The 17881-nt window shown below is 44.6% G+C and overlaps 1 protein-coding gene across 2 annotated transcripts in view; it reads right to left on the reverse strand.

Annotated features, from left to right (window-relative positions):
- AGBL1 (AGBL carboxypeptidase 1) overlaps positions 1–17881 on the reverse strand; it is a 388355-nt gene that overhangs the window by 361384 nt on the left and 9090 nt on the right. For both annotated transcript variants that reach the window (XM_083411906.1, XM_083411907.1), the window contains exons 2-4: positions 3536–3599; positions 2711–2857; positions 1727–1858 (exon numbers count right to left, since the gene is read on the reverse strand). In XM_083411906.1, coding sequence (XP_083268032.1) covers positions 1727–1858; positions 2711–2857; positions 3536–3599 — 343 coding nt within the window. The remainder of the gene's footprint in view (positions 1–1726; positions 1859–2710; positions 2858–3535; positions 3600–17881) is intronic.

Raw genomic sequence — 17881 nt, forward strand, 5'->3', positions numbered from 1 at the left:
TTAAACTATGGGACTTGGTCCCACAAGTGGCAGGCATGGACACCAACTTGGATGCCTTTAAAAAAGGAGTGGGCAAATTCATGGAGGGGAAGGTTATCAATGGCTACTGGCCAAACTTCCACCTACATGGTTAGAGGCAAAAATGCTTCTGAATACCACTTGCTGGAAACTACAGGAGGGAGAAGGCTTGGGTCCTGCTTGTGGGGGTTCCACGGGCATCTGGTGAAAACAGGATGCTGGACCAGATAGGCAATTGGTTCCTCTTTTGTTCTTACATTCATAACCTCCTTCAAGTGGTGTCCATAGGGGAAGGTGGAATAGATAACAGCAGGAAGATGCAGCAAGACCTTTGGGTCTTGGGCTGGCATTGTCTGGATGATTCATTGGCACGTCCTTTTGAGAACCCACTGATGAAGAGCCTGGGGATGGAAGGATTTGCTAACCTATGACCCACTAAGGTTGCTAAACTCCAACTCCCATCAGCCTCGGCCAGCATAGTTGATGACCAGGGGTGATGGGAACAGTAGTCCACCAATATCTGGAGGGCCACAGCTTAGCCATCTCTCTTTTAAAAGATGCCACATTCTACCAACCCTGGTCATAATTGTAGGTGATCACAATGGCACCACTAATTTGCCTGCCTATGATGGTCCAGAAGCTGAGAAGTGCCGGTGTGAGTAAGTTTGGGTTCTGAATTTTTAATACAGTGCTATTTAATACAGTGGTACTTTGGTTTTCAAACAGCTTAGTTCATGAACAACTTGGAACCCGAACACTGCAAAACCGGAAGTAGGTGTTCCAGTTTCTGAATGTTTTTTCAGAAGCTGAACGTGCTCTGTGTTGAGTCCCCCTGTGTTTCCTGTTGCGCTGCTAATTTGCACGCACACACCCCCCATTGTAATTCAAGCCTTCCATTTCTGATTGCAGTGTTCTAAGGTGATATTTGGAGCTTATATTTGGTGCTTTTGTTTTTGCTATTTATTTTGCATTTTTTGTTTTGAGGCTTTTTCAGTTAATTTGTTTTTGTGACTGTGTGGATCCCAGTTCAGCTACTGATTGTTTGTTTGATTGTGTGACTGTGGAAATGGATAAAAGCCCCCCATCCAAACAATGACTATCATCAGTGCAGGGAAGAAAAGCAATTTATCATCTACAATGCTGTTTTATTTATTTTATAGTACAGCACATTGATTATTGCTTTCATTTTATGGATCAATGGTCTCGTTAGATAGTAAAATTCATGTTAAAATGCTGTTTTACGGGTTGTATTTAAAAGTCTGGAACGGATTAATCTGTTTTGCATTACTTTCTATGGGAAAGTGCGCCTTGGTTTTGGAACGCTTTGGTTTTGTAACAGACTTCCGGGACGGATTAAGTTTGAGAACCAAGGTACCACTGTATTGTCACAATGTTCTGGATTGTGACTCCCATCATCCCAGATGGAAGGGAAATCTTCAGTGGGGACCCAGAATTTGCTAGAAGAAGCCCCCCCCCCCCAGCCATCTCCTAAATGAAAGTTGCTTCTCAAAATTCTCCACTCTATTTGCAGGCAGTATAACTGGGCTGGGGGACCACTTTGACAGATAAAGGGAGAAAAGAGAAATTATCCAGTGATTTGGGGGGGGGGGTAGGAGTAGGACTGTGGATCAGCATCATTCCATGGAATTATGGGAGGAAAGGGCTGTTAACGCACACAAGGAAGAAGGGGAAGTGATTGCATACTCACCACTAGAGGCATAAACATGCAGTGCCCAAAGGCAGTGGGTGAGATTCTGGTGGTGATTTAGATTTTTCCTTGCCAAGCTGAGTGTCATATCAATCACCTCCAGTCTTTGTGCCTTCAGCCCAAATTTCTTATCTGAGAGACAGCAGGAGGAGGAGGAGGAAATGATTTTGATTATTTTTTAACAAAAAAATTGAATGCCGCAGTCAAACCTCCTAGCAATTTTCAAGAAATATCAAAATTATCTAGAAAAACATTTTTCAGACTTATTTTTAAAAAATTGAAACTAACAGGAAAAGAGATTAAAACACATCAACATCCAAGTGTCCAGATAGACTTGCCTTAAAAAAAAAGTCTGACTCAAAGTAAGGTAGCTTCCTGGGTTCCTAGGTGCCCCAACCCCACACCCTGGTCTAAGCCTCAGTGAGGGAAACACAACTGAATACTACCTCTGTGGCTTTGACAGTTCAAAGTGCTTCTACTAGGGACCTCATATTTTTTGGGGTGACAGAAATATCTCACTCTGAGATGTGGAGTACAAGGTAAAAGCTAAAAGGTAAAGGACCTCTGGATGGTTAAGTGCAGTCAAAGGTGACTATGGGTTGTGGCGCTCATCTCACTTTCAGGCTGAGGGAGCCGGCGTTTGTCCACAGACATCTTCCCAGGTAATGTGGCCAGCATGACTAAGCCGCTTCTGGCGAACCAGAGCAGCACACGGAAACGCACACTTCCCGCCACAGCAGTACCTATTTATCTACTTGCCCTAATGTGCTTTCGAACTGCTAGGTTGGCAGAAGCTGGGACAGAGCAATGGGAGCTCACTCCGTCATGGGGATTCGAACCGCCATCCTTCTGATCTGCAAGCCCAAGAGGCTCAGTGGTTTAGACCACACCGCCACCCACATCCCTATGTGGGACGCAATGACACAGCTAGCAACACAGCATCGCAATACTGATGGACATGCACCCATGGTTCAGCAGCTGTACCTTTTTGGCCAACTTTGGCCAGCAGGCGAAACAAGGGCAAGAGGATGTCATAGTCTGGTGTGGGAGTTTGTGTCGCATTCACCAGAGCCTGCAGAAGTGCTTCGCTGCCACCTTTGCTAATTGTATAGTGAAGCCTCCTGTTCGTCCCTAAGTGGAAGCAAGAAAATGGAATAGTTGCGAAGTCTTTTCCCCACCACACATAAACATACAAGCAAATATTCAAGTCCAACAGGACCCCTTTAAACTCAGAGTGGCTTTCACATTAGTTTTTATTTACTTACTTATCTCAACAATCTGTATGCCACATAATCACAGTCACCTCTCAGCGGTGTAAAGGAGACTTGATGCAATAGGGCTGAGAGTAAGTTAAAACTTATTATGTTTTTATATTTTATTATATAATAATAATAATAATAATAATAATAATAATAATAATAATAATAATAATATCAGAATTCAGCCTGTTGGACTAATAATAATAACAATAATAATATAGATTTTCAGTTTGAGTCCATCTGACCTCAATCCCCCATTCACTCTAATGGACCAGCATTCACTAGAGGACACCCAGAAAGACTGCACAAGAGTGAAAACAGTGTCATGATTTGTAGAATGAATGAATAAAAGAGCACTCACAAAACTCATCAGCCACCCAAGAAAAAAGGATAAAGTGAAACAAACAAAAACAAAAGCCAACCCATAAGTTTTACTGAAAAAGTTCCCTCCCTTTTTCTAATATTCAAATGCAATATTTCTTTTCTCATTAATTGATGGGGAAGGGATTTTTGGCAATGCACTACATGAAATGTTCACTTTTCCACTTACCAACAGAAAGGAGGCAGGTGAGAACACCCAGGATATTCAGAATCACATCCTTATCATAGGAACTCTGCAATATGTAAACACATTGTTGTAAATGCTATGGTGCATGCCAAAAAGGAATACACAAAGCGCGCTCTCTCTCTCCCTCTCCCCTGCTTTATGAACCCTTTGGGTAAAATGGAATATGGAGAGAAGTTCCACAGAGAAGAGACAAATGATGGGTATTCAACAGTGGAACAGATTCCCATGAGAGGTGGCGGACTCTCCTTCCTTGGCGGCTTTTAAGCAGGGGTTGGATGGCCATTTGTCATGCATGATCTAGTTGAGATTCCTGCATTGCAGGGGGTTGGACTGGATGACCTCGGGGTCCCTTCCAACTCTAGAATTCTAGGATTCATGTGTCACATGCCGCCTGGCATGTGATCACTCGTCACTGTCTTGGAGCTTTTGCTGGTATCCACATTTAAGAGCTGCTGGGATGGTAAGAGAAATCAAGAGTACAAAAACAGCCGAGTGTCTTCTGGCACCTGAAAACTAAACAAGTTTATTATAGCAAATATCTTCATAAACTGTAGCAACACAGGAAAGTTCTTTATACTGGCTCAGATCATTTGATCCACCCAAAGATTTTTTTAAAAAAAGGTAAAGGGATCCACCTAGCTCAGCATTGTCTATGCCAGCGTTTCCCAAACTTGAGTCTCCAGCTGTTTTTGGACTACAACTCCCATCATCCCTAGCTAGCAGGACCAGTGTCAGGGATGTTGGGAACTGTGGTCCAAAAACAGTTGGAGACTCAAGTTTGGGAAACCCTGGTCTATGCTGACTGGAAGCAGCTGTCCAGGGTTACAGACCAGAAGCCTTTCCCAGCCCAGCTTGGAGAGGTCATGCAAAGCAGATGTTCTACCACTGAGCAATGTCCCTTCCCCAACCACAGCAGGGGGTGAGGAACCTCAAGCCTGAGGGCCAAATGTAGTCATCTAGGCCTCTCTGTCTTGCTGGTAGCATTCTTAACAGACTACATCCCTTTCGACAGCCTGTTCTGCACCTTCTTCATGTAATCGTGGGCAACTTGTCCATTCATAAATAAGCAGAAATTGCAGCTTTGAGTAACACACAAATACTTCTGAAATGAAGCTGCCTGCCATTGCTGATGCTTAATGCTACATGAAGCACTCAGACACATTTTTCCCCTTCAGATCCTGGAGGGGGCTGGTTTAAAATGTGTTGTTTTTGTTTCCACTGGGTAACATGTTTGAATCCCAGATCAACTGCTCAGCAAGTCGCCAAAAAAAACCACCTTATGTCATCACCGCTTGTGTTAATGGCTTAGGCAACAGGCAATCCAATCAGCTAAAATAAACAACTCAGTGCAATAGGAGCATAAATCAACACAGTCTTTATTGCTGAAATCTAACCATGAAATCCATCCACCTGGTGAAGGAAATGATACAGTACCCGCCCCCTCAGGTTTGCAAAGTGACTGGTCAACTTGATCAGGGATGAGCACCATAGGTCCAAGGCTCAAATGCAGACCTCTCTACCTGTCCCTTGAGGCTCCTCAAAAGCCACACATCTTATTAGGTGCCCTGCTCTGCTGTTCAGCAACATAAGGCACAGCCCAACCCAAGTGGAACAAGGCAAGCTCTAGGGTAGACAAAGCTCTGGAACCATACTAGCAAGGAACAAGCCGAAACTGAGCCCTTATATAGTAGATGCAACCTGATTGTTAGCACCGCCTGTGCTGCATGTTGCTGCTTGACTTAAAGTGGCCCACTCTTCTCCAGTAATCTCCTACTGTGATGGATTTCAGGGAGGGGGGCTTCAGGATCTCCTGGATCTTCAAAAGTAGAGTCTTCTGAATCAGAAGAAGGCAGCGCCACATCATCAGGCTGGGGGTGTTCATCTGATAGCAGAGCTTCTGGGGCTGGCCTTGCTCAGCCTTCCCCACAAGTCCTTGCCTCCATTACTTAGTAAAAAGGAATCTGACTCCTGGTCCCTGACACCAGGGAGTATATTTCTATAAGGGGATGCAAATAAAAACTTCTGTGTGTGTGTGTGTGTATTAGTTTTATGGCATTTCTGTGGGTGGGTCTACATGTTACAAGGTTATATGGTCAGAAACCCTGTGTGAATGTCATAATATTAATGCAATGGGACATTTCCGGGAGAGAATCACTAAGTAGAAGGGGATGTACTGATTCTCCCTTACAAAGACCCTCACCACATCCTGGCTATGACACTGAAAGTAAACCTAAATGGAAGGAATTTGCGCGGTAGTAGAGAGTGGCTAGGGGAAATCCAATAGGTGTGTAAGTGGTTGTGTATGGGACAGGTTTAAGAACCTCCCATTCTTCCATACCCTGATACTTTTGCAAAAGTGTTTTTGAGAACTTGTGTACTGTCACCTTGAGACACCCAGAAAGTGTGTGCTGCTGATCCAACCCAACTTATGGGGAAGGAAAGAAGCAAAACACATAAGAAATTTAGCTCAGGAAAGGAATGCATGACTTCATCTTCCAGACAAGGGGTGGAATATCTGGGGTTGGCAAATCCCAAAATACATGGCTACAAGGCTTCAGGCAGCACTTGAAGTTGCTCCTTCCTTCACCTCTTTCTACATAATTCCCTTTGTCGGAGTTGCTGTTCTGACACTGCTGGCTCCATTGAGTGTTTGTGCTAAATTCAAATGCGAGAAGCAGATCAAAGCCATGCAGAAGTCAAGGTAGCTCTGTTTGTGCCTGATTTAAAGTCACAGAAGAGAAAAGGAAATCTTAGGCAGGGCTGGGTATTCAGCACCAAGGACAGCCAACTCTTGCCACTAAATAAAGTAGGGATGGCAGGGGGGGGGGAATTCAGGTTGGATCCCGCTTTAATGTGAACCTACCTAAATTCACACACCCTGAAACAATACACAAACTGAAGCACAGCTATCCTGAGAAATCTGCAATTCAAAAACTGGTGCCTTGTTGAAGTCAACCCGTTGGTATTTGTGGCTCAGTGGTAGGAATGTGGTTCAATTTGCATTTCCATACAAACCTACCTAATTCACAGTTCTGGAAATGATGCACAAACCAAAATACGGCTACCCTTCAAAATTCACACTTCCCTGAATTTTCCAATGTAGTTCTCCAAGCCAAAAAAAAAAAGATGTGTACAGAAAAAGTATACACATTAGAGGTCTGCATAAAAATACAGATATGCTTAAAATAATGTACAAAAAGGCATTAAACTAAAACAAAGTGCGTACAAAAACGTGTTTTAGGAGAAATGTCCACTATAATGGTGATGAATTTCCAGGAGAACATTTCAAGAAGAAAAAAATGCAAGCTGATGCAGAAATGAACTCAAGAGTGGGAAATTAAAAAATGTGGAGAAACTGAAAGTTCACCCATCTTTAACACAAGGCATCATAATTGTTGGGGCTGGGCTATTGGCAGCAGTCTGGAGTTGAGCTAGGAGCCCAATGCTTGGAACTGTGGGATTATCCAGTAGTCAGAACCAAATGGAAACCAAAGCGTACAGAGTAAATCATGGGGCAGGGTCAAGAAGCAAGTCACAAGTTAGGACTGAAGAGCACATCAGGATGGAAGGACAAATGAAGGGGCAGCAGTTGTCAGAGGTATTTCTGGGAGAAGGTCAATGCTGAGGTTGGGGATTATGGGCATGACCCTCCTTTCCCTTCAGTATATATCTGGGGAACACTCCTGTGTCAGTCCCAAGGCATTAAATGTATCCGGACTGCATTAATCACACAAAATCAGTCCACATGTTTCCAAGTGTGATCACATCTTGGAGTAAAGGGAAGACCAAGAAGAGAAATAGAGCCAAATCCTCCTATTTTATTCAGTGGGATATTTATCAAGAAATATTTTATTTGATGTGAAGGAGGAGAAGAAAATCGCTTTATCTTCCTCAGGGTCATATCAAATGAGCAATTAAAAAATAAAATGCTCTTCCAAGACTGAAGCTGGGCGATGGGTGGGAGAAAATAGGGGGGTTTTGTATTCTCTTTGTATATTAATAATGGGTTATAATCACTCAAGTGACTTTTGATTTTTTTAACATTGCAACAAAATCATTGCAAACATCAGCACCACAAAATGGTTTGCCACATATTAAATAGCTGTATGTGAGCCAAACATGAAATGTCCTTTGTTACGTGAGAAATATTTTCCCATAGTTCTACAAATCAACTCCTCTTTTTCCCCTAACACTATTAGAGAGCAATTCTAACCAGCACCAAAGGATAGGTTGGAAGTTGTCTTCCCCCAGTGGAAAGGAGTTCCACCAGAAAGACAGAAGCACTGTGCAACATGCCCTTGGCATATGCAGGGAAAGCTCCAATCTAGTGTTCCCACTGAGGTGCCCACAGAGGGAGAAACTCTCCACTGCCAGGAGGCTAGGTACATAGTTGCACCGCTCCTCAACATCCATCTCTGCTTTAAAGCGAGATTTGGTTCATCGGAACATGATGCTTGGGAATGGCTGTGGAAACTCCACAAGCATCAATTCTCCTGGACCCACCTCTAATGCATTTCTCAAAGCATCCAGTGTTCAAAACAAAGTTTAGCTGGGTCTTTCTCCAGCTTTTTAAACTACCCCTTCCAATTCTAGTTTCCAGGTCTTTGAGGGCTGTAGTTTTTTTTCTGACGTTTGCAATGCCATGGGTTTTTATCGTATTCAGAGTGAATACACATTTCATTCAAAGTCCCACTGCATCCTAGAATTTGCAGAATCAGTGCAAACTAAGACCTTTCCAGTCAAAGAATGTCAATTTATTCAACTGACCCACTGAGCCCTGACCTGGCACCAGCTATGAACCTCTCAGAGGACAAATCAGACAGACTGAACACTTTGAGAAACAGGCAGGTCCCCTTGAATCCAAAGCTAAGCATCTTGGGGCTCTCTTGGTTGATACCGTGAAGAACCTCTGAAACTCTAAGAGGAGGAGGTAGAGAAGCCCCCACTCCAATTTCCAACAGCCTTGGTGCCAAAAGCTTTGAGTCCAGCCTGAGGAACAATGGCACAGTATGCATCTATGGGCCCAGAGTTATCTGTCTACACAAAGCTCTACTTTGCCTTTTCGTCTGCAGGTGTGTCAGTGCTGGACCATAGTCTTGCCTCGGTAATGGACTGGATGAGAGTCAATAAACTGAAACTCAATCCAGATAAGAGTAAGGCACTGTTAGTGGGTTGTTTCCTAGACCGGATGGATGGGAGGCTGCCTGCCCTTGAAGGGGCTACAGTCCCTCTGAAGGAGCAGATATGCTGTTTGGGAGTACTCCTGGACCCATTGCTTTGCTTAAGGCTCAGGGAGCTTAGTGGCGCAGAGTGCCTTCCATCAGCTTAATTCTGCCATCTATGTGCTCTGGTAACCTCTAGGTCAGATTAATGTGACCTGTTACTATGAAGATGGTTCAGAAACTTCAGCTAGTTCAGGATCAGTGACGTAGCATGGGCGGGCTGGGGGGGGGGCATGGCGCTTTTCTTGAGGGGGTGCAAACAGAGACAGCTTCCTCACACAAAGGCCCAACACTGCCAATTGCAGCTCCATCCATGGGTCAAACCTAAGCCAAGGGCAGAGAGAGGAGAGTGCGCAGCAACACTGCCACCCGCTAAGGCAGCTTTCTCACACCCAGCCGCAACTCCACTTCCAGGTCAAGCTCGACCCAGGGAAAGAGAGAGGTTCTTTATCACGAGTGTCTACTTCTTAGGGGTTTAATCCTGTTTTAAATGTAGTTGTTGTTTTGTGTGTTTAACTGTTTTTAAACATCTTGTGTACAAATTGCCTTGAGACAGTGCTTTAGGAGGTGATTAATAAATTAATTAAGGGATGCGGGTGGCACTGTGGTCTAAACCACAGAGCCCAGGGCTTGCCGATCAGAAGGTCGGCAGTTCGAATCCCCGCGATGGGGTGAGTTCCCGCTGCTCGGTCCCTGCTCCTCCCAACCTAGCAGTTCAAAGTGCAAGTAGATAAATAGGTACCACTCCGGCGGGAAGGTAAATGGCATTTCCGTGCACTGCTCTGGTTTGCCAGAAGTGGCTTAGTCATGCTGGCCAAATGACCCGGAAGTTGTTGTCCGCAACTGGACCTAACATTCAGGGGTCCCTTTACCTTTAAATAAATTAATTGCATTAATATCATTATTATTAATTGTCTGGGCTTTTCTGCATGGATCAGGCAGAACCTGCTAAATGGCTTGGCATGTGCAAATGGAGAATAGTGTAGGCTCCTCTGTCCTTTTGCCAAACCAAAGTGGCCCTCAACCCAGCATTTCTATTTTGGCCTCAGCAAAAGTAGGCCAAATAAATGCAATGGAGCCTATTTAAAGGTGATGAAAGGGGGCTCTTGAGGCTCAATACAGACATATTAAGTAACAACTTTAATCCTCCAAGAAAAGTGCCCACAGCTGAAGAGGATCGTGTATCCTTCAAACTGTACATTGTGCATCTATGGAGGTTTTTCCAGAACAGGACATGCAGTTGACAAGTTCTCATTCTCTGGTCCTCAAAATTGCTATATGAAAAGTGGCTTCGCGCATTACCAAATGTTGACGCAGGACAGAGTCCCTGTTTGCATCTCCTCGTGCACATAAAGGGATGCACAGCATGTATACAAGGTTGAGTAGACACCATACCCTTGTGCTGTAATTTTTACACAGGTTTCTGACCTCCACACATAAGGACCAAGGTGTGGGTTTTGCATTCTTTTCCAACATGGGCACAACTTTCGCAAACCATCACAAATGCCTCCAGCTCCTCAAAATTAGAAGTTTGCAGGTGTGTGCAAAGAAAGAAGAGGGGATTGCCACATTACATGTGTGGCTGGTTGCCATGCCCATGCTTCATTGGTAATGTTTAAAATGCCCCCATGCCCCTCCTGGAGATAAACTTGAAACTGAGCCAAAGCATCTGCTATTGAGACTATTGTATAGGAGTCTTTTGCTGTTTACTCCTGATTTCAGGTCTCTTCCTCTGTTGTTTTTCTCCTCTGGCCTTTTCTGCACTATACATTTAAAGTAGTATTATACTGCTCTAAACAGGCAAGGCTTTGTTTGTTAAGGGTCCTGAGAGTAACTGGGAGACCCCTATTCCCTTCACAAACCTACAGTTTCCAGAGTGGTTTAACAGTCAATCCATCTTCCCAGTAGTGGGGTGGGAGAATGGGGGGGGGCACATCTGACAACCAATGTGCCTCTTTGGTTCCAGATAGCACATGGGTAAAGGTAAAGGTAAAGGTACCCCTGCCCGTACGGGCCAGTCTTGACAGACGCTAGGGTTGTGCGCCCATCTCACTCAAGAGGCAAGCCCTAGGCACTGAGGCTTTTACCCACAGCGCCACCCGCGTCCCCTATAGCACATGGGTAGACAAGTCTTAAAAGCCCAGGACACAAATTTTAATGGTCTTCTAGCAGCTATGGTATGGGACGCGGGTGGCGCTGTGGGTTAAAGCCTCAGCGCCTAGGGCTTGCCGATCGAAAGGTCGGCGGTTCGAATCCCCGCGGCGGGGTGTGCTCCCGCTGTTCGGTCCCAGCGCCTGCCAACCTAGCAGTTCGAAAGCACTCTCGGGGGCAAGTAGATAAATAGGGACCGCTTACTAGCGGGAAGGTAAACGGCGTTTCCGTGTGCGGCTCTGGCTCGCCAGAGCAGCGATGTCACGCTGGCCACGTGACCCAGAAGTGTCTCCAGACAGCGCTGGCCCCCGGCCTCTTTGAGTGAGATGGGCGCACAACCCTAGAGTCTGTCAAGACTGGCCCGTATGGGCAGGGGTACCTTTACCTTTACCTAGCAGCTATGGTGGCTCACTTACAGAAGTAATGTATTTAGAAGTAATGTATTTAGTATTCTCTGGAAGTGTATACTCGATTCTGACCAAACTAGGCCTCCTAGAGCAAAATATACACCAGGAGGCTTAGTTTGGTCAGAATTGAGTCTATACTTCCAGAGTTAATGCTAAACACATTACTTCTGGTAAATGAGCTGCTAGAGGGCTGTGAAAATTTGGGTCCCAGGCTTTTTAGACTCATCTACCCATATACTTTCTGAAACCAAAGGAGAGCATTCAGCTCTCCTAACCCACAACAGGGTTCTCTGAGAATTGTAGCTGTGTGAGCAGAAGAGAGGTCTCCTCCTAATAACTCCCAGAAACCTTAACAAACGACAGTTCCCATGTTCTTTGGGGGAAGTCATGACTATTTAAAGTGGTAAGATGCTCCTTTGAAGGGACCTCTGTCAATTTTTAGATTGTAACCACCTCGGGGGGCAGAAACCTGGCCTCTTGTACTCAGTAAAGTGCCATGCCACCTGGTGGCATTTTGTGAAAAATAATTTATGCATTTTCTACATCATATGCTACATCTCCTTGGTTGCTAATCCATAACTGATACAGTGCATAGCTATCTCATATCATCTCCTCATTTGAATTTTTGCTGAGGTGGCATTAGATCTAGCAATTTAATAAAAGATAGGGAAGTGTCGGATTAAATGACTCTTTGCTCCAATCTCTCTTTAGAAACTGAAAAGCATTTTGAAGTTCAAAATATCCTGGGGTAGCCAAGGGCCTGATTGGAAGTTTCTAGGAGCCAGATGGGAGCCATAGGCTACCATAAGCAGATTCCTAGTGCCCAGACATGGGGCAATTCCACCCTTCAGGACTGGAATTAGGAAGGAACTTGCAACTGAAAGTAATCTCGCTGCAACACTCTTTAGTCCATGACGGATAACTGCAAAAACTAGACTCGGTAGCATCAAATCTTGTGAGTCCCTTTTTGTAAACTTAATTGCTTTTCTCCTTTGTTCTCACTCTGGGGTGTGAAGGTTTTTAAAAGATGATTTTTTAAAAACAAAACAGTGCCTCTATGCAAGCTCCCCAGACACCCCTTGAATTGCTTTATGCTGTTTCCCTCCCTTCCGTTACTAATGCATTTTTAATCACACAATTATTTTATTATGCAGTACTTGTCATAAAACACACTATTGTCTAACCTTAAAAGGAGTCTCATCAAATTAGACTATTGAGAGAATCAAAGAAATCTGAAAGAAAATCAAAACACCTGATACTTTGCAAGCAGTGTTTTCAACTTTTTTCCCTCCCATTAATGTTTCTCATGTTCTTTCAAAAACAAGAAACCCAATTTTCTCTCGGGGGTAACCTTTTATTTCATAATAGGCTCTGGCTTATAATATACTTCACTTTAACATTTGTTCTCATCATTCGTTTCTTTTTAGTTAATGCATTTTTGTGTCTTTATGTGAACTCTCATTTGTTGAGGGCTGCTGTTTTTCTCCCAGCAGAAACTCCTTCATATGCTGTTAACCAGGTTCTTTAAAATGTGATTTGGGGGACTTTTTAATGACAATAATCTATGTGCAGGTCAGTCCGAAGCAAAATCTTTATTAGGGTGGCTTTGAGCCAACAATTTTAAAGCTATGACTCCCTTAAACCCTGCATGCAAATCATTTAAACTGTGTTCTACTTGAGAATCAAATCTGGGCTGACTTCGAAGGAGAAAGGAAAGCTCCTAGGTGGGAGGTGGGAGAGTCCGCCATTTTCTGTGTGAGACAAGGGTTAAGGGCTACCTTTGCGAGACGACTCTGGGTTTTCTTTTCTCTATTCTCCCTCTGTTTTTGTTTTTATTTAGATTAGTTTCTTTTGTCTTAATGTATTATGAAAAAGCTTTCATAAAGTCATATGGGGGGGATGAAATCTTGGCAATGGGAGATGTCAGAAGGGGTTACAAAAAGGCTACAAGATGCCCCTCACACTTTACTTCCATTACAAACCATCTGTTTTTGAAAAAATGAATGCCAAACCATGGTGCTCATTGAGCTCTTATATGCTCTGTCTTGCTTGGGAAGCAATGCTCTTTTTGCATACCAGGTCGTACACCAGGTCCCATGAGATCTCATGGAACTGTCCAAGTTCCCGCAAGATCTTGTGGGGCATCCCAGGTATTCTGAAGCCGACATGCAGAGAGGGCTTTGCTTTCCTAGCAAAGCAGAGAGCTTTTAAGCCTTGCTTGCATTTAACCTGAAGGACTTCAGCCCGTGGCCTTCAACCGCATCAGCTCTGCTGCAACAGACCAGGTCCATCAGGCCTCTTTTCTCTCAGCTGTCATCTGGAGGCAGCCATTTTACCTGGGATTGGAAACCGAGTGTTCATTGTATCACCTTTGCTAGATGCCTCGCTCCATCACTTCCTGCCTCTGAACTATGCCAGCTGGTCTATACAGGAACAACTATCTAGAAACTGGTGTCTGAGTTTTTAGTTTTATTTTCCTCTTCCCTCCTTGCCCCCCCTTTTTCCTTGTGTGTTGTTCATTTTACTGACTGGTTGATAGGAATGTAAGCCTGCAGGTACTTGCAGGTGTCTTGTTTTGATTTAATATAAGCCACTCTGGAAGCCTTTTCTGGCTGAACAGCGGGGTACAAATGCTCTAAATAAATAAACAATATCGTTAAAGTGGCACATACGTCAATTACACATAAGTTGCAATAGTACCAAATGTTAGTTCAGTTTTAGACCTTGGGCTTGCAGGGGGGACACACACGCTCCTGGGAGCCAAACTGTTTTGGGCCCCCTCAGTATCTTTTGGGAGGGGGATGGGCACCCCCAATGTTGAGGGGCTGGAGGAGGCTGAGCACTGAGCCAAGTGCAGAGCCAAGCATGGCTCCAGTGGCCAGCTCCTTCTCCTCCTCCAGCTGCTGCAGAGGTGAAGGAGGGTGGAAACATCCTCTTGCGTCCTGAGAGTGGCGGCTCCAGGAGGAGGTGGAGGAGGAGCTGCCGGCCATTGAAGCTGCGCAGCCGCCGCATTTGGTTCCATCCCCCAATGTCCTGACATCATGCACACGACGTCCCCCCACCCATCACCCTCACAAGCTGGCACCTCTGCTTGGAAGACTGACATCACTGCTGCCAGAACTTCAAAAGCCAGTTTAGCCAGTCAGAAGCACTTGGGGGTGGGGCATGGATTGTTAGTTTCTGTGTTTTACCACTGTGCAGTGCTTTTGGAGTCACAGGACTCTGTTTACATTCCAGAGACATTCCAGACTGTTGGAAGTCTCACGGAAGACAGGAGACGGATGTGATGTTACTGGTTTCCTGTTCCTTTGTTTTCCAGTTGTTCTCTGCTTTCACAGAGAGAGGATGTATTTTTCTTTGCTGTCTGCGTAGATAGTAATAAAGCATAGCCATGTAGCCATAAATCTCATCACTTCCGTGTGCTGCTTTGATTCTCTGCTGAATGGGGTATGCCTGGAGCCTTATCAGTGGCTCAGGTCGTCAATCACATTGGAGGGCAATTCCGGAGGACGATGAGCTTTATCAGCTCGGTTGAATGCAGATTCTGACATGGAGCAGGGCTTGTGAGGGGTATGACCAAGGGCCACATAGGGAGGCCAGGAGGGCTGCTCCCCCCCCCTCAATCTGATCTTCCCCACCGCTGCTTGAGCAGCAAGAAGTTATATTCCAAAATTTCTGGAAGGTACCAAATTGGAGGATGCTGCTGTTGCCTCTCTGCTCATTTTCTAAAGTGCTACGGGCCAGAAATGCCTCCTTTGTAGATCTCAATACCAACAGGGAATTGGGGGGGGGGGGACTGAAAATATGATGAGAGCTTTTATGATGGGGCCATGAATTTTTCTTTTGGGATAACAAGAGAGAGGGCACTGCAATTTAAGATACCTCTCTCTTTTTCTCATTACGCTCCTTTTCCTGCTTATGCGTAAACTTAGAGAGCCTTACCCAGCAAAGTGGTGCTCCAGACACAATTCTGATAAGATGAGGGATCTATCTGACTTCAGCCGTCCCCTCTGAAACATCCTTTCTTTCTTTCTTTTTTACCCAGGCATAGAGTCACCGCGGCGGATGTGAAGTGGAAGCGCATTTAGGAAATAGATTAGGAGCGAAGGGCGAGCGGAGCTTGTGCTGTACGAGATTGGGCCTGGCTGCATGCATCTCTTATTAACTCACTTGAACTTTGCCTCTCCCCTCTTAACTCTCCTGCTGCTTACCCATGTGGAATGCAGAGTGAACTACAATATCTAATTTATTTCTCTGTCTCCTGTAGGGCCAGTCTATAGCATCACCAGACTGATGTCGCTGTTAAAGCTTGTGCGCGCACGTGTGAATGCAGGTGTCTGGGGGAGAGGCGATCTGGGCTTTTTTTCAGGGGGAACTCGACATAACTCAGCTCTTGCACCTCTCAGGTGGGTGCCATTGCCATTCCAAGAGAAAAAAGGGGGCATACATGGTGAGTTCCAGCACCTCTTTTTTCCAGAGTGTAACCTGCAATCTGGAATGCCCAGGAAAATCTTTTCTACTGGAATCAACCCTTTGATTGTATAAACTGGTCCTGATGTTCATGTACACATATACATAATTGGCCCATTTGTTTCCAGAATAGCAATTTATTCCTGGAAGGATGAAGCACACAGAAAAGCAGCTCCGCTCGCTCAGCTTCCAATGACTTCAGCCATTCAGCATTTTAATCGCAGGAGAAGGTCAGCTGTACCAAACTTCCCTTCCCTGCTGGTGTCCTTCTGCCCATCTGTGCTGCAGACAGGTGGGTAGCTCAGATGCCAACGCAGAAGCATCTGTTCTTCCCACTATTTCCCTACTGCCACCACTCATGCTTCTAGGTAGATCAGTGCAAAGCAGAACAATTGCAACTTTATCTTTTGCAAGAGGCCATGGCTACCTGATGCTTCCAGTTGCAAAGACTGTCTAAGGTGGCATTAAATATTCCTTCTTTTCAGCTTTGACTCTGAATTCATTCATTTTAGCAGGGCTGAAGTATTTCCAAACAGTCACTTAAATTATATAAATATGCACTTTTTTCCAGTCATGTTTGGCATGTTCCTGCTTCTCTGCCCTTTCACTCCATGGCCACTAATTTTTCTTTTTCTTTCTCTACAATTAGTTACAGGGATAATCCCAGCCAATCAGCAATTGTGTGGTGGATGGAATGATGTCACAATGCCAGTGGGTTTTTTCTGGGGGGACACATACCCCTAAACATTTTGTGAATCTAAGTTTGGCCTCATTGAGGAGCAGTATTTAAATATGAATAGGAAAATGAGAGTACCCCTAAACATTTTTTTTAGGGGGGAGCACTGCACAATGCTACATAGAATTGCAAAACAAAAACCGCAGACAGCATCTAAAATGAAACATCCAACACAAAACAAACAAACGAAAACACTGACAGCATCCAAAAACAAAGAAAACATTTCTCAAGATCCGGGGGGGGGGGGTATTTTCAGAACAGCCCAACATGTTTCGGCCAAGTGAAATTGAAAAAATGGCCTACAGAGATTTCTGCAAAATATATCTTCCATACAGTTACAAATCAATGTGTAAAGGACATTGAATAACTTTTATTGCACAGGTTCTTAGACCACAACAGCAGAAAGCAAAATAATAAAAGGGAAACCAGGAAACAGAATTTGCATAAATGCACATAGAAATCACTACTCGATGTTTGAGATTTGTAATTAGTAAAATTAGCAATCAGGATAAAATAAAAACATATTAATGTTAAAGCATAAATTTTTTTTATAAAATAACACACATTAGTGATTTAGTACAAACCATGATGAGCAATGCAAAAGTAAACAAGGAAGACAGCCTGATATATTGAATGATAATAAACTATCAATAAGGGAGTGGCTATTTTTGTGATAATGAAGGATACTGAACATGTGCAGCAGCAATATAGCTAGCAGATCTCTGCAAGCTGTTTTTCAATTTAACCACATAAGGCCTTTCAACAATTACCACTCACCCCTTCTGAGAGGGGTTTGCGACCCAGCATGAGGTTTCCCAGGACCAGGGTGCCACCCACCTTGGCTACAGGGTGGCCTTCACCCCGCCCCCATCCCAGCAGACCAATGGGCTGGGGGCGAGGGCCTGAAAAGGGGCCCCCACCCACTCCCAGCATCTTGAAACAGTGCCACATAGTGAATCAGATCTGGCAATGCTTACTGATGGGGGGGGAAACCTGTAGGAGTTGAAAGTCTTGGCATTCATCAAAGCGAAGTGACGTGCTTCAGGTAGGGAAATGGGGTAGATGAAGGCAGGAAATGGAAATAGTTAAACTATGCAATTCGGTCCCATGGGAGGCAGAGATGGCCACCAACTTAGATGGCTTTGAAAGAGTAGGAAAGAGTCCTTGGCCTATAAGGCTACTAGCAATATTAGCTATGCCCTGCGTCCACAGCTGAAGGCAACAGTGCTTCCAAATGTCAGTTGCTGGAAACCATGAAGTGGGTCTTGGATCTTGTGTTCAGATCCTGCCCACTGGATAGGACTAGCTGGGCCCATTGTCCTGATTTAGGCAGCTGTTCTTA

This window comes from Podarcis tiliguerta, assembly GCF_965153285.1.
Source record: "Podarcis tiliguerta genome assembly, chromosome: 14".
NCBI classification, from domain to species: domain Eukaryota; kingdom Metazoa; phylum Chordata; class Lepidosauria; order Squamata; family Lacertidae; genus Podarcis; species Podarcis tiliguerta.